We start from the raw sequence: 14,294 nt of genomic DNA, 5'->3' as shown, positions 1-14,294 counted from the left end.
ACACACACACACACACAGACGGAGCAATCCCATCTCACACACACACACACGGAGCAATCCCATCACACACATACACACACACGGAGCAATCCCATCTCACACACACACACGGAGCAATCCCATCATCCCATCACTCTCTCACACACACACACACTCACACACACACACGGAGCAATCCCATCACTCACACACACACGGAGCAATCCCTACACACACACACACACACACACACAGATGGAGCAATCCCATCTCTCTCACACACACACACACGGAGCAATCCCATCATCCCATCACTCTCTCACACACACACACTCACACACACACACACGGAGCAATCCCATCACTACACACACACACACACACACACACACACACATGGAGCAATCCCATCACTCACACACATACTCACATACACACACAGGGAGCAATCCCATCACTCACACACACACACACACACACAAAGCAATCCCATCACACTCACACACACACACATACACGGAGCAATCCCATCACACACACACACACATGGAACAATCCCATCACTACACACACACGGAGCAATCCCATCACTTACACACACACTCACACACACACACACATGGAGCAATCCCATCACTCACACACACATACACACGCGGAGCAATCCCATCACACACACACACACACGGAGCAATCCCATCACTCACACACACACACACAGAGCAATCCCATCACACACACACACACACACGGAGCAATCCCATCACTCTACACACACACACACACACACACGGAGCAATCCCATCACACACACACACACACACGGAGCAATCCCATCACTCAACACACACACACACACGGAGCAATCCCATCACACACACACACACACACGGAGCAATCCCATCACACACACACACACACGGAGCAATCCCATCACACACACACACACAGAGCAATCCCATCACACACACACACACACGGAGCAATCCCATCACACACACACGGAGCAATCCCATCACTCACACACACACAGACACACGGAGCAATCCCATCACACACACACACACACACATGGAGCAATCCCATCACACACACACACACACACGGACAATCCCATCACTCACACACACACACAGAGCAATCCCATCACACACACACACACACACACACAGAGCAATCCCATCACTCACACACACACACAGAGCAATCCCATCACACACACACACACACACACGGAGCAATCCCATCACACACACACACACATACACACACACACACACACACACACGGAGCATTTTATATTCTTGGGTTGACTGTCCTTCATGATCACAACAGAAAAGAGAGGGTGTTGTACACCCACCCTGGCCATTGTTTGTTGGGGGTGAGGGGGGTCATTGTTTCCTCCTGGGTGTCCCAAACCCTCACGCATGCTGAGGCAATAATGCTGGGCAAGGGTCAGAACTGGGAGTGGACCTCTGATGTGGAGTTGTTGGAAGGGGTTCTTCGGTATTCTGGGAAAGAGACTTTCATTTAGCCCAACCGTTGTGAATGGACTGCCTGCCAGCCTGCCTGGTACTGATTAAACCATGCTGTGAAAATGCAGCAGAAGGGGGAAAGCGGGAAGAAATGGGGGCAGCACTTGAGAGCAAGTCAGGATATTTGGGTTCTGCCAGCTCTGCCAGGTAATTCCTGCTGTTCCATCTTGAGGCAATCATTTCTCTGTTACTATCTTCCCTCTCTTGCATTCCTTGAAACAAGAGGGCGATCCAGTGAGGACCCCTTATCTCAGTTACTTGGGGTCACTTGTTAATTGATGTTCCTGAGTGTTAGGTAGTGGGTGTGGAGCCCTGGAACCTAGAATTCTCACAAGCATCCAGAACCCCTGCTTTAGCAGTCTAGACTCTAGGATGACCTCATGGTCGCCTTTCAACTCTCCGGTCTGGTCTGCATAGAAAGCCCATCATAATCCTGCGTGCCCTTGAGCTGCGTTAATTTGGAGCACGCGCGGGGAGGGAGGTGTAACTGCGCCCGGCTCGCTCCGCCCCCCCCGCCCCGCCCGCGGTATGGCCGGGCTGCGCATGCGTGGGCAGCGCAGCCGGGCGGATTACGGCAGAGGGCGTGGGCTGGGACCCACGCAGGGCTGGTGAAGCAGGGGTGCTCTTGTGGTCCCTCGCGCTAGGGCCTCTCAGAACACTCGCCTGGCTCCCCGCCTCATGCGAGGCCAACGCCTCGCTGGCAACTGGCGCAAGACTAGGCCCGTGCCCATGTGTCCAGGTCCCTTCGGGTTTGCCAGTGCTCCCCAGGGTCCCGCTGGTGCCCGATCACGTGCCCTATTTTTGAATTCACGGGCCACAAGGGAGGAGAAGAGACCTACAGGACCTAATTGAGATTCTGCAAGTCCAGCTCTCCATTCATAGGGAGGGAAACTGAGGCCCCGAAAGGGGGTGGGGGAAAGCACCCCCAGCTCAGGACCGCTGCCCTGGACGAGACTAGAGTTTAGATCTTGTATCTAGCGCGGGAGACATTTAAGTAGTATTTTATATTCTCATCACATGCCGCCGTGCTTTAATTTTGGACACTTCAGGTTTTTGTTTACACTTTCTGAGGCTATAAGTACATTCAATTGCTTTCCTCCAGAGACTGTCTAGCCTAGGAAAAGTTTGAGCTTGGAAACAATAGTGTCTGGGAGGCAGTAAAGTGTAGTGCACACAAAATGTGGATGGCTTTCCTCCCTGCTCTCTCATTTAATTAGCCAAGCAAACCTCTGCCTCTCCATCTGGAAAGTAGTGATTATGCATGCCCATCTCACAAGGCAATTTGAAGGATCTAATGGGAATATTACTGTAAAGACATTTTGTAGACTGTAAAGTGTGTTACAAATAATTGGGCTGGAAAGCTGCTTCACATAATGGAAAATGCCTGAGAGCCTATGAAACAGGTGAGGTACATTTTTAAGGCCAAATACTTGTGCCCAGGTACTGAGTTAAAGCGGCTGGTTATAGAAAAGTCTGTGTCTTCAAATCACCCACAAGTTAAGTAGAGGAAGGTGACAGAAATGACTGAAGTGCGATCTTTGGATAGTCAATGAACTGTGAATTCAGACTGCTCTTCTTCGGTAGTTTTGGAGTTGGTCAGATGCCTTTAGGAAGTTTCTTGGGATATGTTCATTATCCATTTCTGTGATACTGGCCTACCACAGTGGGCTCCTATGCAAAGGCTGAGAAATACCACCTCAGAGTTGTTAATGCTGTCCTCTAAACCTTCTGACCTTTTTGAAGTCTTAATTACAGTCACAGAAAGTTAGTTTTGAAACTAACAGAACCCCCCAGGTTCTGCACAAGCATTGATTCCAGGAAGCCAGATCTTTCCAACTTAACAGTTGAATGAGATGTATACAGACGGCCCCCAACCTACAGTGATTCAACTTTGGGATTTTTTTGACTGTACAGTGGTGTGAAAGTAATACACATTCAGTAGAAACCATGCTTTGAATTTTGATCTTCAGGACTAGCAGTATATGGGGCACCTGTCAGTGTTGGGCCGTGGCAGTGAGCTGTGGCTCCCAGTTAACCATGGAGAAGAAGGGAAGACATGAAAACGCTTCAGTGTTGTTGTGGTTAGGTGCATTAAATATAATTTTTTTTCTTTTTGCAGTCATGGGGTTCAACTTGGCCGTGTGCTTGCCTAGCCACTTGAGCCACACCCCTGCCCTTTTTTGCTTTAGTTGGTTTTTGAATAGGGTCTCAAGTGTTTGTGCATAGCCAGCCTGGGTCTGAAATCCTCCTACCTATGCCTCTTGCATAGCTGAGATTACATAATCGTACTACCATACCCTGCTTGTTTGTGGAGATGGGGTCTTGCTAACTTTTGGCCCAAGCTGGCCTCAAACTGTGATCCTCCTGATTTCTACCTCCCTAGTAGCTGGGATTACAGGAGTGAGCCACTGTGCCTGAAATTAAATACATTTTTGACTTTGATATTTTCTATTTACAAGAAATGTGTCAGGATAGAACTCCTTCACAAGTTGAGGAACATCTGTGTGTGTCTGTAGTTAATCTAGTTTTCCTGTTCAGTTTTTTCTCAGTGAACAAATCTCACTTAGAGATCTTTGGAATTCTGTACCTAAGAAATAAAGTGAAGAGAGAAACTTTTGAGACTCAATAGATGACAGCTTTGGAAGACGCCCAGATGTCCTGGAAGGCTCCACTTCATTTTCCTTCATTTTAAGAAAAAACAGAGTGGAGAGCATCTGGGAGACCCCACAGTGCCAAAAGGGCTAGTCAGGAGGGTTCAGCAGAAGTGTTTGGGGAAACTTGAACTCTGGGAAGCAGGTGCTGTTTCTTGCCCCATGTCAGGTTCCCAGGGAAAACTAACAATGTAAAGCGCATCACTCCTCAATAGAGGCATGGCTTCTTCTCCAGTATCTTACAGGATTTGGAGGGTGGAGTTGGGTGGAAAGAATGAGAGAAAGCCCAGCTGTTGAAACAACCCTAGGGGACCGAAGTTGGAATTACTGAACTAGACTATTCAAGAACCATCTATTATTCTGAGGCTTCCGAAACACTATTTACATACATCGCGAACTTTAATACTTCTTCATTTACTTACAAATGGATTTTTCCCTTTACTAAGCAGAGAGCTGCTAAAGTACAAGTTGGAGCCTGGGAGGGAAGGTCTGCAGTTCTGTGCTCATTTTTTCTCTGTGGATTTATTTGTGCTGATGAAGCCCTTGCGTGGCAGGAGCAATAGAGAAACTTTAATTAAAAGTCTGAAAGTCCTGCTGTAGAAGTCCTAGATCCTTAGCTATAGCCCTTTATCTCTGTTGCTGCCTTCTTTCAGTATTTCTGGAACGTGCAATGCCTGTTAGTGTCAAAAATACAATTTCTAGTGCTCAGGCCACAAAACCCTGGCCCTTACATATCCATGCAAATGTGGTGACTGTGGTAACCACATTGAACATAGTTCCCTTGATCTCGTCTTTGCCTAGATGGAGTTGACTTTCAGGGGATGAATCCCTTCCTAAATTCAGTTCCTATCTTGAGTAGGACTTTTCCTCTTGCATAGTTGGGAATTAGTTTCAGAGAAGCTCTGTGTAACCAGTTCTCTCAATGAGGATCTGGCTTCCTGGCAGCTTGCCTACCAACTTTTTGAATGTTAAAACTTTAGATTCACCACAGAAAGCATAACTATAAAAGAGCATTCTTTGCATGTTCTCATTACATTCCAAGATATTGCCAAGGGCTGTAAGGTTAAGGAACAGCGGAAGGAAATGCTTATGCTGGTCTGGTGTTCCCCAGCGGGAGCTCAAGGGACACTCTTGATTCAGGGGTTGAGGATGTCCCAGGAACAAGGACTGAATGGACTCAGTGGTTGTGTCAACTGTCCCCAAGAAATGCACTGGGAATAGGGATTGGCAGGCAGATAATGACAGAGTCATAAATATTAGCCAGGATGGCTGGGAATGTAGCTAAGTGGCAGGGTAAGTGCTTAACATGTATGAAGCCCTGGATTTAGTCTCCAGCACCGGGAGAGTAATGTAAATATAAAGCCAGGTATGTAGACCACAGTTCAGTGGCTTATCTTGTGAATGATGTATGCCCACAAAGGCTCTTTATTTGTTTATGTATTTATTTATTTTTGCAGTGCTGGGGATCAAATCCAAGGCCTTGCACATGCTAGGCAAGCACTTTGCCCCTGAGTTCCACCTGCATCCCCTCACAAAAGGCCTTTTAAGAGGAGGGTGTGGTCGTATAAAACTACAGGGCTTGTAGTAATGAAAGCTTGCAGTGTATGTCAAAGACCTAGCATTAGAGATGAGGAGAGGTGAATCAAGGAAGAATAGCAATTATCAAGGGAAAGAATTGATGGTCTCACAGCAAATATGTCCTCATCGAGGGAAACAATCCTTATTTGTAGGAAGAAGAGTAGCTTCAGGTTTTCTTATTTTTCCCAGTTTCTGACCTGGTTAGGAGAGTGAAATATAGGGGGCTGGGGAAAAGATGGTTGGAGGCTTCCTGGAAATGATAAGCAGACATCAGAGGAGAGCTCTTTATCAGTGACTACCAGAGATTGTTGCTAGTTTTGATGCTGGAGCTGCAAATAGCTGGTATGCAGTTACAGTTTCTAAAACCAACTCAGATAAGAGACTTTCAGAAGACCTTTTTAAAGGGGAAGGAAAATTCAAGATTTGGTATTAATGTTACTGGGCTGTGTCTAAATGTTTGTTTCTTTAAATAGGCATACCAAGTGGCATTTTAAATAAAAATCTATACATTAATTAAGACTAATTATTGTTAAATAGCTATGCTTTATTTAAATAAAGAGTTTAAGGGCTGGGAGTGTGGCTCAGTGGTAGAGCTCTTGGCTAGCATGCTGGAGGCCCTGGGTTCCATCCTTAGCACTGGGGAGGGAGAGAGGTGTGTGTGCAGGGAGTAAAGAGTTTGTTTTATAGGGAAAGTTGATAGAGAAGACACCAATGACAAGAGTCTCCTTTGTCTTTTTTTTTTTTCCTGGTGACATCACAAACCATATACATACCTCGAAAGGGCTAATCAAACTCATGGATCGCATGAGTGCACTTCCAGTTCCAACTCCATAACAGCAAATGTCATAATCAGCATATATCACTCCCCAACAGGAAGTAAGGAAGAATTTCCTGTTGACTCCTTTTCTCCTGTTCTGAGAAATCTCCCAAGGACTGCATCGTGTTTGTTTTCATTTCCCTAGGTTCTTTCCATTCCGGAAACTCAAAGGTGGCTTGCAGGACTATTGCTTTATAAGATATGTTTAAATAGGCATCGTCAGAAATGGATTTGATGTGGCATTTTAGTTCTTCATGTGAGAACACTTCCTATTCCATGAAAGTTGAAGAGGTGGTGGAAATAACCCTGGCCTTTGGCAGACTGATAGCAAGCCTGAGAATTAGAAACTGGGCTCCTGTCCAGTGGTTCTGAGCCAATAATGAAGTTAAAGCTATCAGAAAACTGGATCCTGGCCTTGGTGGGGTGGGGGTGAGTGGATACACAGAATAGCTTTGTTTCCCAGGGAGTTGTGGTCTTTCCAGGTCATTTGGGGACTTAAGGTGGAGGATGCATTCCTGCCTTCATAATGGAGCGGAGGCTTGTCCTTGTCTGGCCTGCCCCAGAGCAGCAGATGGTCTTTCCTGTTAGCCACTTCCATCCATACTCTAGAACAAGTATGGCTCTGAGTTTGCACCATGGGAACGGAAACATCTTGTAGTGGAAATCGTGTGGTTTAAATCTCACGTTTGCCACTTATTAACTCTGATCTTGCACAAGTCTTTTGGCTACTTTAAACCTCACTCCCACACTGGTAAAACATGGTGGTACTTTGTAGAATTGTGAGGATTAAATGCTATTTTAAATGTAGCACACTCATTTCATTAAATGTGAAACCACCTACAGAGAAACTCAGGGCTTCCCTCTGCATGCCCCCATCCTTCTCACTGCTTCAGAGGCCTGCAATTCCACTTAATTTTTCCCTGTCGTGCTCTCCTCTATCACAAAGACCGTGCTTGTGACCACCTGTCTCTTCTGCAAATCTTGCTGTATTTGTGCATTGGGGAAAGCTCAGAGGGTTGAGCAGTGTACAGCCTAGTCTTTGACTGTTGCCCCCCTGGTGCTATCTCTTCATCTTCCCTGACCGTCCACATTTTTCCTCTGGGAGTGCCCAGGCACAAGAGGGAGAAGGGTTCATTCTGTTCTACAGGAAAGATTTATTTCCTCTTCTTTGGCTTGTTCTGTCATTATCCTGGGTTCCAGGAAAGAACAGGTACTTCCACTCTGTTAGTTGTGCATGTGTGTGGCAGGGGCCAAGGGTAAGATTAGGAGGTAGATTGCACTGATCTCCAATGTGGGGAAAACCTGGAGAAATTAATGGACAGACCCTCTAAATTCATCTTTTCCTTACTCTAGCACACCAAAACATTTTGCAAATACACTTGGACGCTTGTTACCTGTTGGGACATTTATCTGGGAAGAGAGAGGGAGAGATTGTTGAGATGAATTTAGAGAGGGCAAAGGTCAAATATCCTGGCTTCTGTGCCAGGCCAGAATGGCACACTTCCATTTCTGATCAGTCTGTACTCCCTTAGGTTTGGAGTCCGCCAAGGAAGATATCCGGGAATTGGGGGATTTTGAAGCACTAGGAAACATAATCAAGGCAGAAAGTTTCTCTGAGTAGAGGAGCTATGGAGGTTCTGCATAGAAGCTGAGATTGGGGCTACCCAAGGAATCAGTATATGGAGGGAAGCAGAGACTTTGGTGATGAAGTTCCATGGTGGTTAAGAACTTCCAGGAAGTCTGGAGAAGAAGGGTCTAGAGCCAATGAGGACCCTATAGCCGTAGGGACAATTTGGGTTCTTCAAAGCTTGATTTGAATCCCAGTCCCTGTGCTAGTAGTAACATAACCCTGTTTATTCATCCCATCTGCCATGATGTCATTGAGCTTTCCAACCATGCAAGTTCAACATTAGAACATTGTTTGAGTTCCATATTTGAGTGTTAGGGTCATTTATACTCTTTCAAGAGAGCATCCCCAAACCAGAAGTGAAGAGAGCTTCTCTCCCATCTCAGCTTGGGACTAAGGAAAAAGGTAGAATGATCTGGTCAATGTCCAGTACCATGTTGCCTCAGCTGCATTTGGCAAGACTTGGGATTGGTGAGGACTGCTTTTGCATGTTCTCAGGCTGGGGCCCATCCACAAAGGGCTGTAGTTTCTATTACCACCACAACCAGACCAATCAGTATCCTGTCTGAGAAAACTGAATCTGAGGAAGGCAAAGAATCTTGGGGTCCCAAAGCATACTTGGAGCTTTTGGGTTCTTCCTGAGGCTCTGTAGGAACAAAAGAACAGAGTGGGCTTGTTGGGGTAATGGCCCTGACATTTATTCTTGGTTAAGGAATGGGGGAAGGAGAGGTGCCGATAAACTTCCCTCTTGCCCATGGAGTCTTACTTGAGACAGGATCATTGTTCCTTGCTTTTGTCAGCTGAGAAGGTGAGTCCCACCCTCTTAAAGACCTGACTCTAACCCCCTCAAACCAAGCCCCCCCCAGGACACACTCTTCAATGACTTTTCAAAGAACCCTGACCAGAGAAGCTCTTATATTAACTCCGACTGTGCTGTGGGGAGGAGGGGAGTACACAAAGCAGGGGGTGAGGGGGAAAGTTCTGAACTGCACAGACTGGCGAGGGGCGTGTTGGGCAAGGTGTTCCCCAGGTATTCACGTTCTCCTCTTTCCTTTCCTCATCCCCTCCAGGACACCAGGCTCTGATTGGGTCAGTCCCACCTCCAAGTTCAGAAGACAAAACTGCAAGAATATGGACACAAAACACCAAACAAATTGGGGGGTGGGCTCCCGGGTGGCATGTTCCTTTGGCCAGGACCATTTCTGGCTTTTCAACCTCCAAGGCATGGGTTAAGAACAACAGGGAAGCTGGGGTCTCTGGAGCAGCTCAGTGCTGGGAAGAACTCCCCCTTCTCCCAGGGATGTCAAGGAGCACAGGCACAGGGGAGGGCTTACGGGCAGCAAGAGGGGAGCCCAGTAGGAGACCGGAGAGTGGACGGCAGTTTTATGAAAGCAAAGTTATAGCTGCCTAGTGCCTGTGGGAGGAGCAGGTGATAGAGAAGCCTCCAGGAAAGGGATGGGGACATGGGTGTCCGGCACCAAGCACAGTGCACTCAGCTGCATCCTCTTTCCATTTCCCCACCACCCACCTCTGACACACTGCAGCTGGGGACCAGATTTGTGCTTGATCACAGCTTTGGAGGAATATGGTAACAGAGGCGCTTGCAAGCCATCCTGGAAGTGGCCAGTTCTGGGGTCCTCTGCAAAGTAGCCCTAGTTCTTGGAGAACCAGAACATGTCCTGCCAATCTCCCTGGCCCATCCCCACCCATGGTGTGTAATCCTCAGACGTGAGTCTGCATCCTCCGCTGCAGGGGTCGACTGGGGTCGGAGTTCTGGGAAGAGGACTGGGAGTGGTGGGAAGAGGAGGCGGAGGCCTTGCTGGCCTTGTCAAACTGCACGTAGCCATCCTGCTTGCCACTGCTGCTGACGCTGCTGTCACACTGTGTGTCCAGGAAGGAGCTGCTGTCGCTGAGGGAGCCCCTCTGGAACTCCCGCTCACAAAGCTCGATGGATGAGCTGCCCATGCCCAACACGAACCTCTGCCCGTAGTCGTAGAGGCGGCCCTGGCCACTCAGGGTGCTGTAGATGTTGGTGAAGGACATGCCTGTGGGCACACGCTGCTTGCCTGCAGGACGCAGGTCCGGCTGGCAGCTAGACAGGGAGATGGTTGGAGTTGAGTGGTGCTCTTTGAAGGTGTTGACACTGTAGTAGCCATTGGTGGGGTCCTGGGTGGGCAAGAGCAGGAAGTACATCACTGGGAAGCCTTCACTAGGTGTGGTGGGGGTCCAGGCTAACCAGTGTTATCTCACACAGGAAGGGCAGGAGGAAGGAGACTACTGGGAAGGAATGAGGGTCAGAAGGGTACCAAGCAGGACGTGAGGATGGGTTAGTGAGATTGGGGACAAAAGGAGAGGCTGGCAGGTGGTCAACTGACAGTAGGTTAAGGTGCTTCTGACCAGGTTTATGTCAGGACAAGGCAAGGTGATTTGAAAAGCAAACTTTAATTGTTTCTTGTGTTTGTCTAGAACATGAGTAATGAATTTTGAAACCTATTTCTGAGAAGGCTGTGGGGAAGGAGAATTAGGGGGACTCAGCCTTAACTCTGAGCCTTGTCAGTGTTGGGGTGAAGAAAGCAGGTGATCTCAGTGAGGGTGTCCCACCTTAGGGTATGATTAGTAACAGGTCGGCAGGCTGGCCTCTGGCCTTTTGCTTCTGCTTTCTGAGGTTCTCTGTATGGATGGGATTGGGGCCATCAGAGCGGTGGTCCAGATTCAAGGGCAAGTGCTGCATCTTATAATCCCTGACTACTCTTACCTTTAGGTTCTGAAACTCTTTCTCCTCTTCTTTGAGGACCTCCAGCTGCTTCAGTACTGAGTCTTGTTGGAATTCACCTCGGTCCATCTACAATCCAAAAATGGCTACTCAGTGGACAGAAAGTGGGCTCACCACCCCCTCCTTCAAGGAGATAGAGAAATGAACTCAAAAGATTGTCATCTATGCCCCTCCCAAACCCTTCACTGCCAGGACTTCAGAAGGCAGGTGAAGTAGTTGGATAGGTTCTGGATCTCATAGATATTCTTGGAACCCCCCTCCTGAGAGACAGAGGGGTGGGTGAGGCATAGGGCAGATTTCTAAGGTCACACTTTCTTCTTTTAGCCTAGGGCTTCGTCTCCAGAGATTTCACTTGGCTGATTCGATTCACCGAACATTTATTGAAAATTTCTGACCAGACACTGTGATAAGGACCAGGGATACACAGATTAGGATACAGTAAGATACAGCTCTGCTTATCAGGGAGATAAACCTGGAAATAAATAATGGCAGAACATCAGTCTTTCAGAATAAGTTGGGCTCTTTTGGGCAGTCTATTGACCTGGGCCAGGGCTTAATGAAGGCCTTAAGAAGGAATCACAAGGAATAATTACATGTACTGACAACATGGGTGCTATGGTTTGGATCTGAAATATCCCCCAAAGACTGTTGAAGGTTTGGGTCACTAACCTGTGGCTCCATTGGAAAGTAGTGAAACCTTTAGGAAGTGGGACCTAGTAGAAGGAAATTGGCACACTAGTTGATGTGGCTTTGAAGGGGACATTGGGATCCTGGCACGTATTCTCTTTCCCGTTTGTTTCTTGGCCACCATGAGATGAGTAGCCTTCTCTGCTATGGGCTTCTTCAATAATGTTCTGCCTTGCCACAGGCCCAAAGGCAACAGGGCCAAGTGCCTGTAGATATGTTGAAACCATGAGACAAAATGGGTCTTTCCTCTTTGAGGTTGATTTTTTCAGGTATTTTGTCATAGCAAAGGAAAGTGACTAACACAAACGGTTCACATCTGTTAATCTCAGCCATGACTCAGATGTTCTGGAAAGTTGTCCTCCTTAATAGGTGCTAAACAGCCTGAGGGGAGGATCACCTGTGCTCTCTTTGGATCCCCACACCACACCTGGCCCAGGGTCTTGCATGCTGTGGTCACTGACCAAAATGCTTTTGGAATGAGATGTATTAATTCTTTGGCCAAGACCTAGCACAGTGCCTGATACAGATGTTGCGTCTATGCTGAATGAATGAGTGACTGGTGTAGCTTATCTCTAAATCACAGAGTAATAATTAGGCATAAGACGAAAAACAAGCCATACCCAGCACACAGATGTATGAAGTAATCTGAATAACCACTGTGATGCTTGACCCTTGACACATAGGATGCCTCCCATGAATCACTTCTGATAATTGCATGGTCTAGGCCAGCTCCCATCTACTGAGTAGGATGTTTCTTCTCTTTTGCAGTAATTCCATCTCCTTGTCTGTTTTTGGAGCTATGCAGAATCAACCAAAGTGCTTCCATCTTATTACTTCCTCACTACAAATACTGCTCTTTTTATTTTCTAGTAAATTCTCTGGCTCTGTCTAGGTTGAAGTTTATCTTTTGCAACCAGATTCAACTTCTAAGCCTGCTTCCCCTTGATAATAGTGTTGTTCCCCTTCTCAGAGGGTGTAGGGTATGGGGGAACAAAGATCTCCTTAAGGGGAGGCTGCCCACAGAGCCCTCAGCAAGTCCCTTCTGCCGAATTATACCCCCTGCTCTTTCTGGAATACTGAGAGTAGGCCATCGGCTGAGACAAACAGAAGGTCCCATTGGGAGGGAATTCAAAGGCCCATTAAGGATAGATGGGCTTGATGAAGTTTAAGTACAGGAACATTCATTCCTTCTCAGGTCTGGGCTGTGATTTCTCTCCCTTGTAAAATTAAACACTGCTGTGTCAGGCACTGTATTAGGCCCTAAGGGAAATAGATGAGCATAGATTCAGGATGGTGACCATTGCCCTGGAGGAGCTCTGGGATAATTGGGAAGGCTCCATGTAATTAGAGCAATGCACTTTGAAAGAGGAACATGCAAAATGTTTTGGGAGAACAGAAAGTGTGTACACAGCTCGTCAGTATTGTGGAGAGCGGGCAAGCAGGGAAAACCTTGGAGTTGGTGACATTTGAGCTGATTCTTACAGGAGAATGTGAAATTCAACAGATAAGGCCTGCAAGGTATGAAAGACTCCACCGCCAGGAACCACAAATTCTTTGGTGTGTCTGGAAAGCCAAATGTGTTGGCTGGAAAATAGAGCTGGAAAGCCTGGCAGCTACCTTCCAGTGAAGGGCCTGATGACACACTGGGCAGCTGGGCTTTTTCCAGCCACTGAGGGATCTTAGCAGGATAGTTACAGGATCATTTGCATGTTAGAGAGACCCTTCTTGCAGGGCTCTGGAGGGTGGATTGAGAAAAGTGGCAAATGCTGAGATCAAGAATGAGGCTGCTGCATTAATGCAGGGGAGAGAGGAAGAGGCCTGAGATAAGGGGGTGACAGTGGAGGAGAGGCAGGAGCACTCATTTGAGACAATTTTTGAAGTGGAATTGACAGGCCCTGAAAACTCAATGGAGAAAGAGTAGCAGGGAGAAAAGTCAGTTCAACTCAACAAATATTTATGAGTCTCTGCAAAGGGTGAATAAGGCAGCAATTGTTCACCATCTAGTGGGCGATTTTAGAGCAAGGATAATTGCTAACATATACTGAAAATTTACAGTCAGACCTCCTTAACCTTGGGTTCCACACCTATGCATTCAACCAACAGTGAATGGAAAGTATTTGGGGAGAAATTACATCTGCACTGAACACATACAGACTTTTCCCCTCATTATTAGTCCCTAAGCAATACAGTACAACAACTATTTACACAGCATTTACATTGGATTAGGTTTTATAAGTAATCTAGAGATGACTTAAAGATTACAGGAAAATGTGTGTAGGTTACATGTAAATACTATGCCATTTTATTTGACATCATCAAGGTGTTCTGGAAGCAACTCCCCCGCAGATGCCAGGGGACAACTGTACAGTTCCCTGGACTCCAATCACTTCAGATAGCCATCCATTTAACCTTCAACATGGCCCTGTATATTATTACTTTCTTTTTTTTTTTATTATTCTCCCCCCTTCCCCCCACCCGCTCCCTTTCCGCTGCCCCCTCCCTCTCCCCCCCCACCCCCTCGCTACCAGGCAGAAACTATTTTGCCCTTATCTCTACTTTTGTTGTAGAGAGAATATAAGCAATAATAGGAAGGACCAAGGGTTTTTGCTAGTTGAGATAGGATAGATATACAGGGAGTTTACTTGCA

The 14,294-nt window shown here is 47.0% G+C and overlaps 1 protein-coding gene across 8 annotated transcripts in view; it reads right to left on the bottom strand.

Moving 5' to 3' along the window:
* Positions 1-6,325: 6,325 nt before the first annotated feature.
* The window catches only part of Kirrel3 (kirre like nephrin family adhesion molecule 3), a 568,837-nt gene continuing 560,868 nt past the window's right edge, over positions 6,326-14,294 (bottom strand). For 7 of the 8 annotated variants that reach the window (XM_074066378.1, XM_074066381.1, XM_020182707.2 and 4 more), the window contains 2 exons: positions 10,943-11,029; positions 6,326-10,353 (listed from right to left, as the gene is read on the bottom strand). In XM_074066378.1, coding sequence (XP_073922479.1) covers positions 9,910-10,353; positions 10,943-11,029 — 531 coding nt within the window. In that variant the 3' untranslated portion in view covers positions 6,326-9,909. Of the gene's footprint in view, positions 10,354-10,788; positions 10,858-10,942; positions 11,030-14,294 lie in introns of all 8 variants that reach the window. The other variant, XM_074066383.1, reaches the window with a different exon arrangement.

This window comes from Castor canadensis, chromosome 2 (assembly GCF_047511655.1).
Source record: "Castor canadensis chromosome 2, mCasCan1.hap1v2, whole genome shotgun sequence".
Lineage (NCBI taxonomy): Eukaryota > Metazoa > Chordata > Mammalia > Rodentia > Castoridae > Castor > Castor canadensis.
This window is presented reverse-complemented; position numbering and strand designations above follow the sequence as displayed.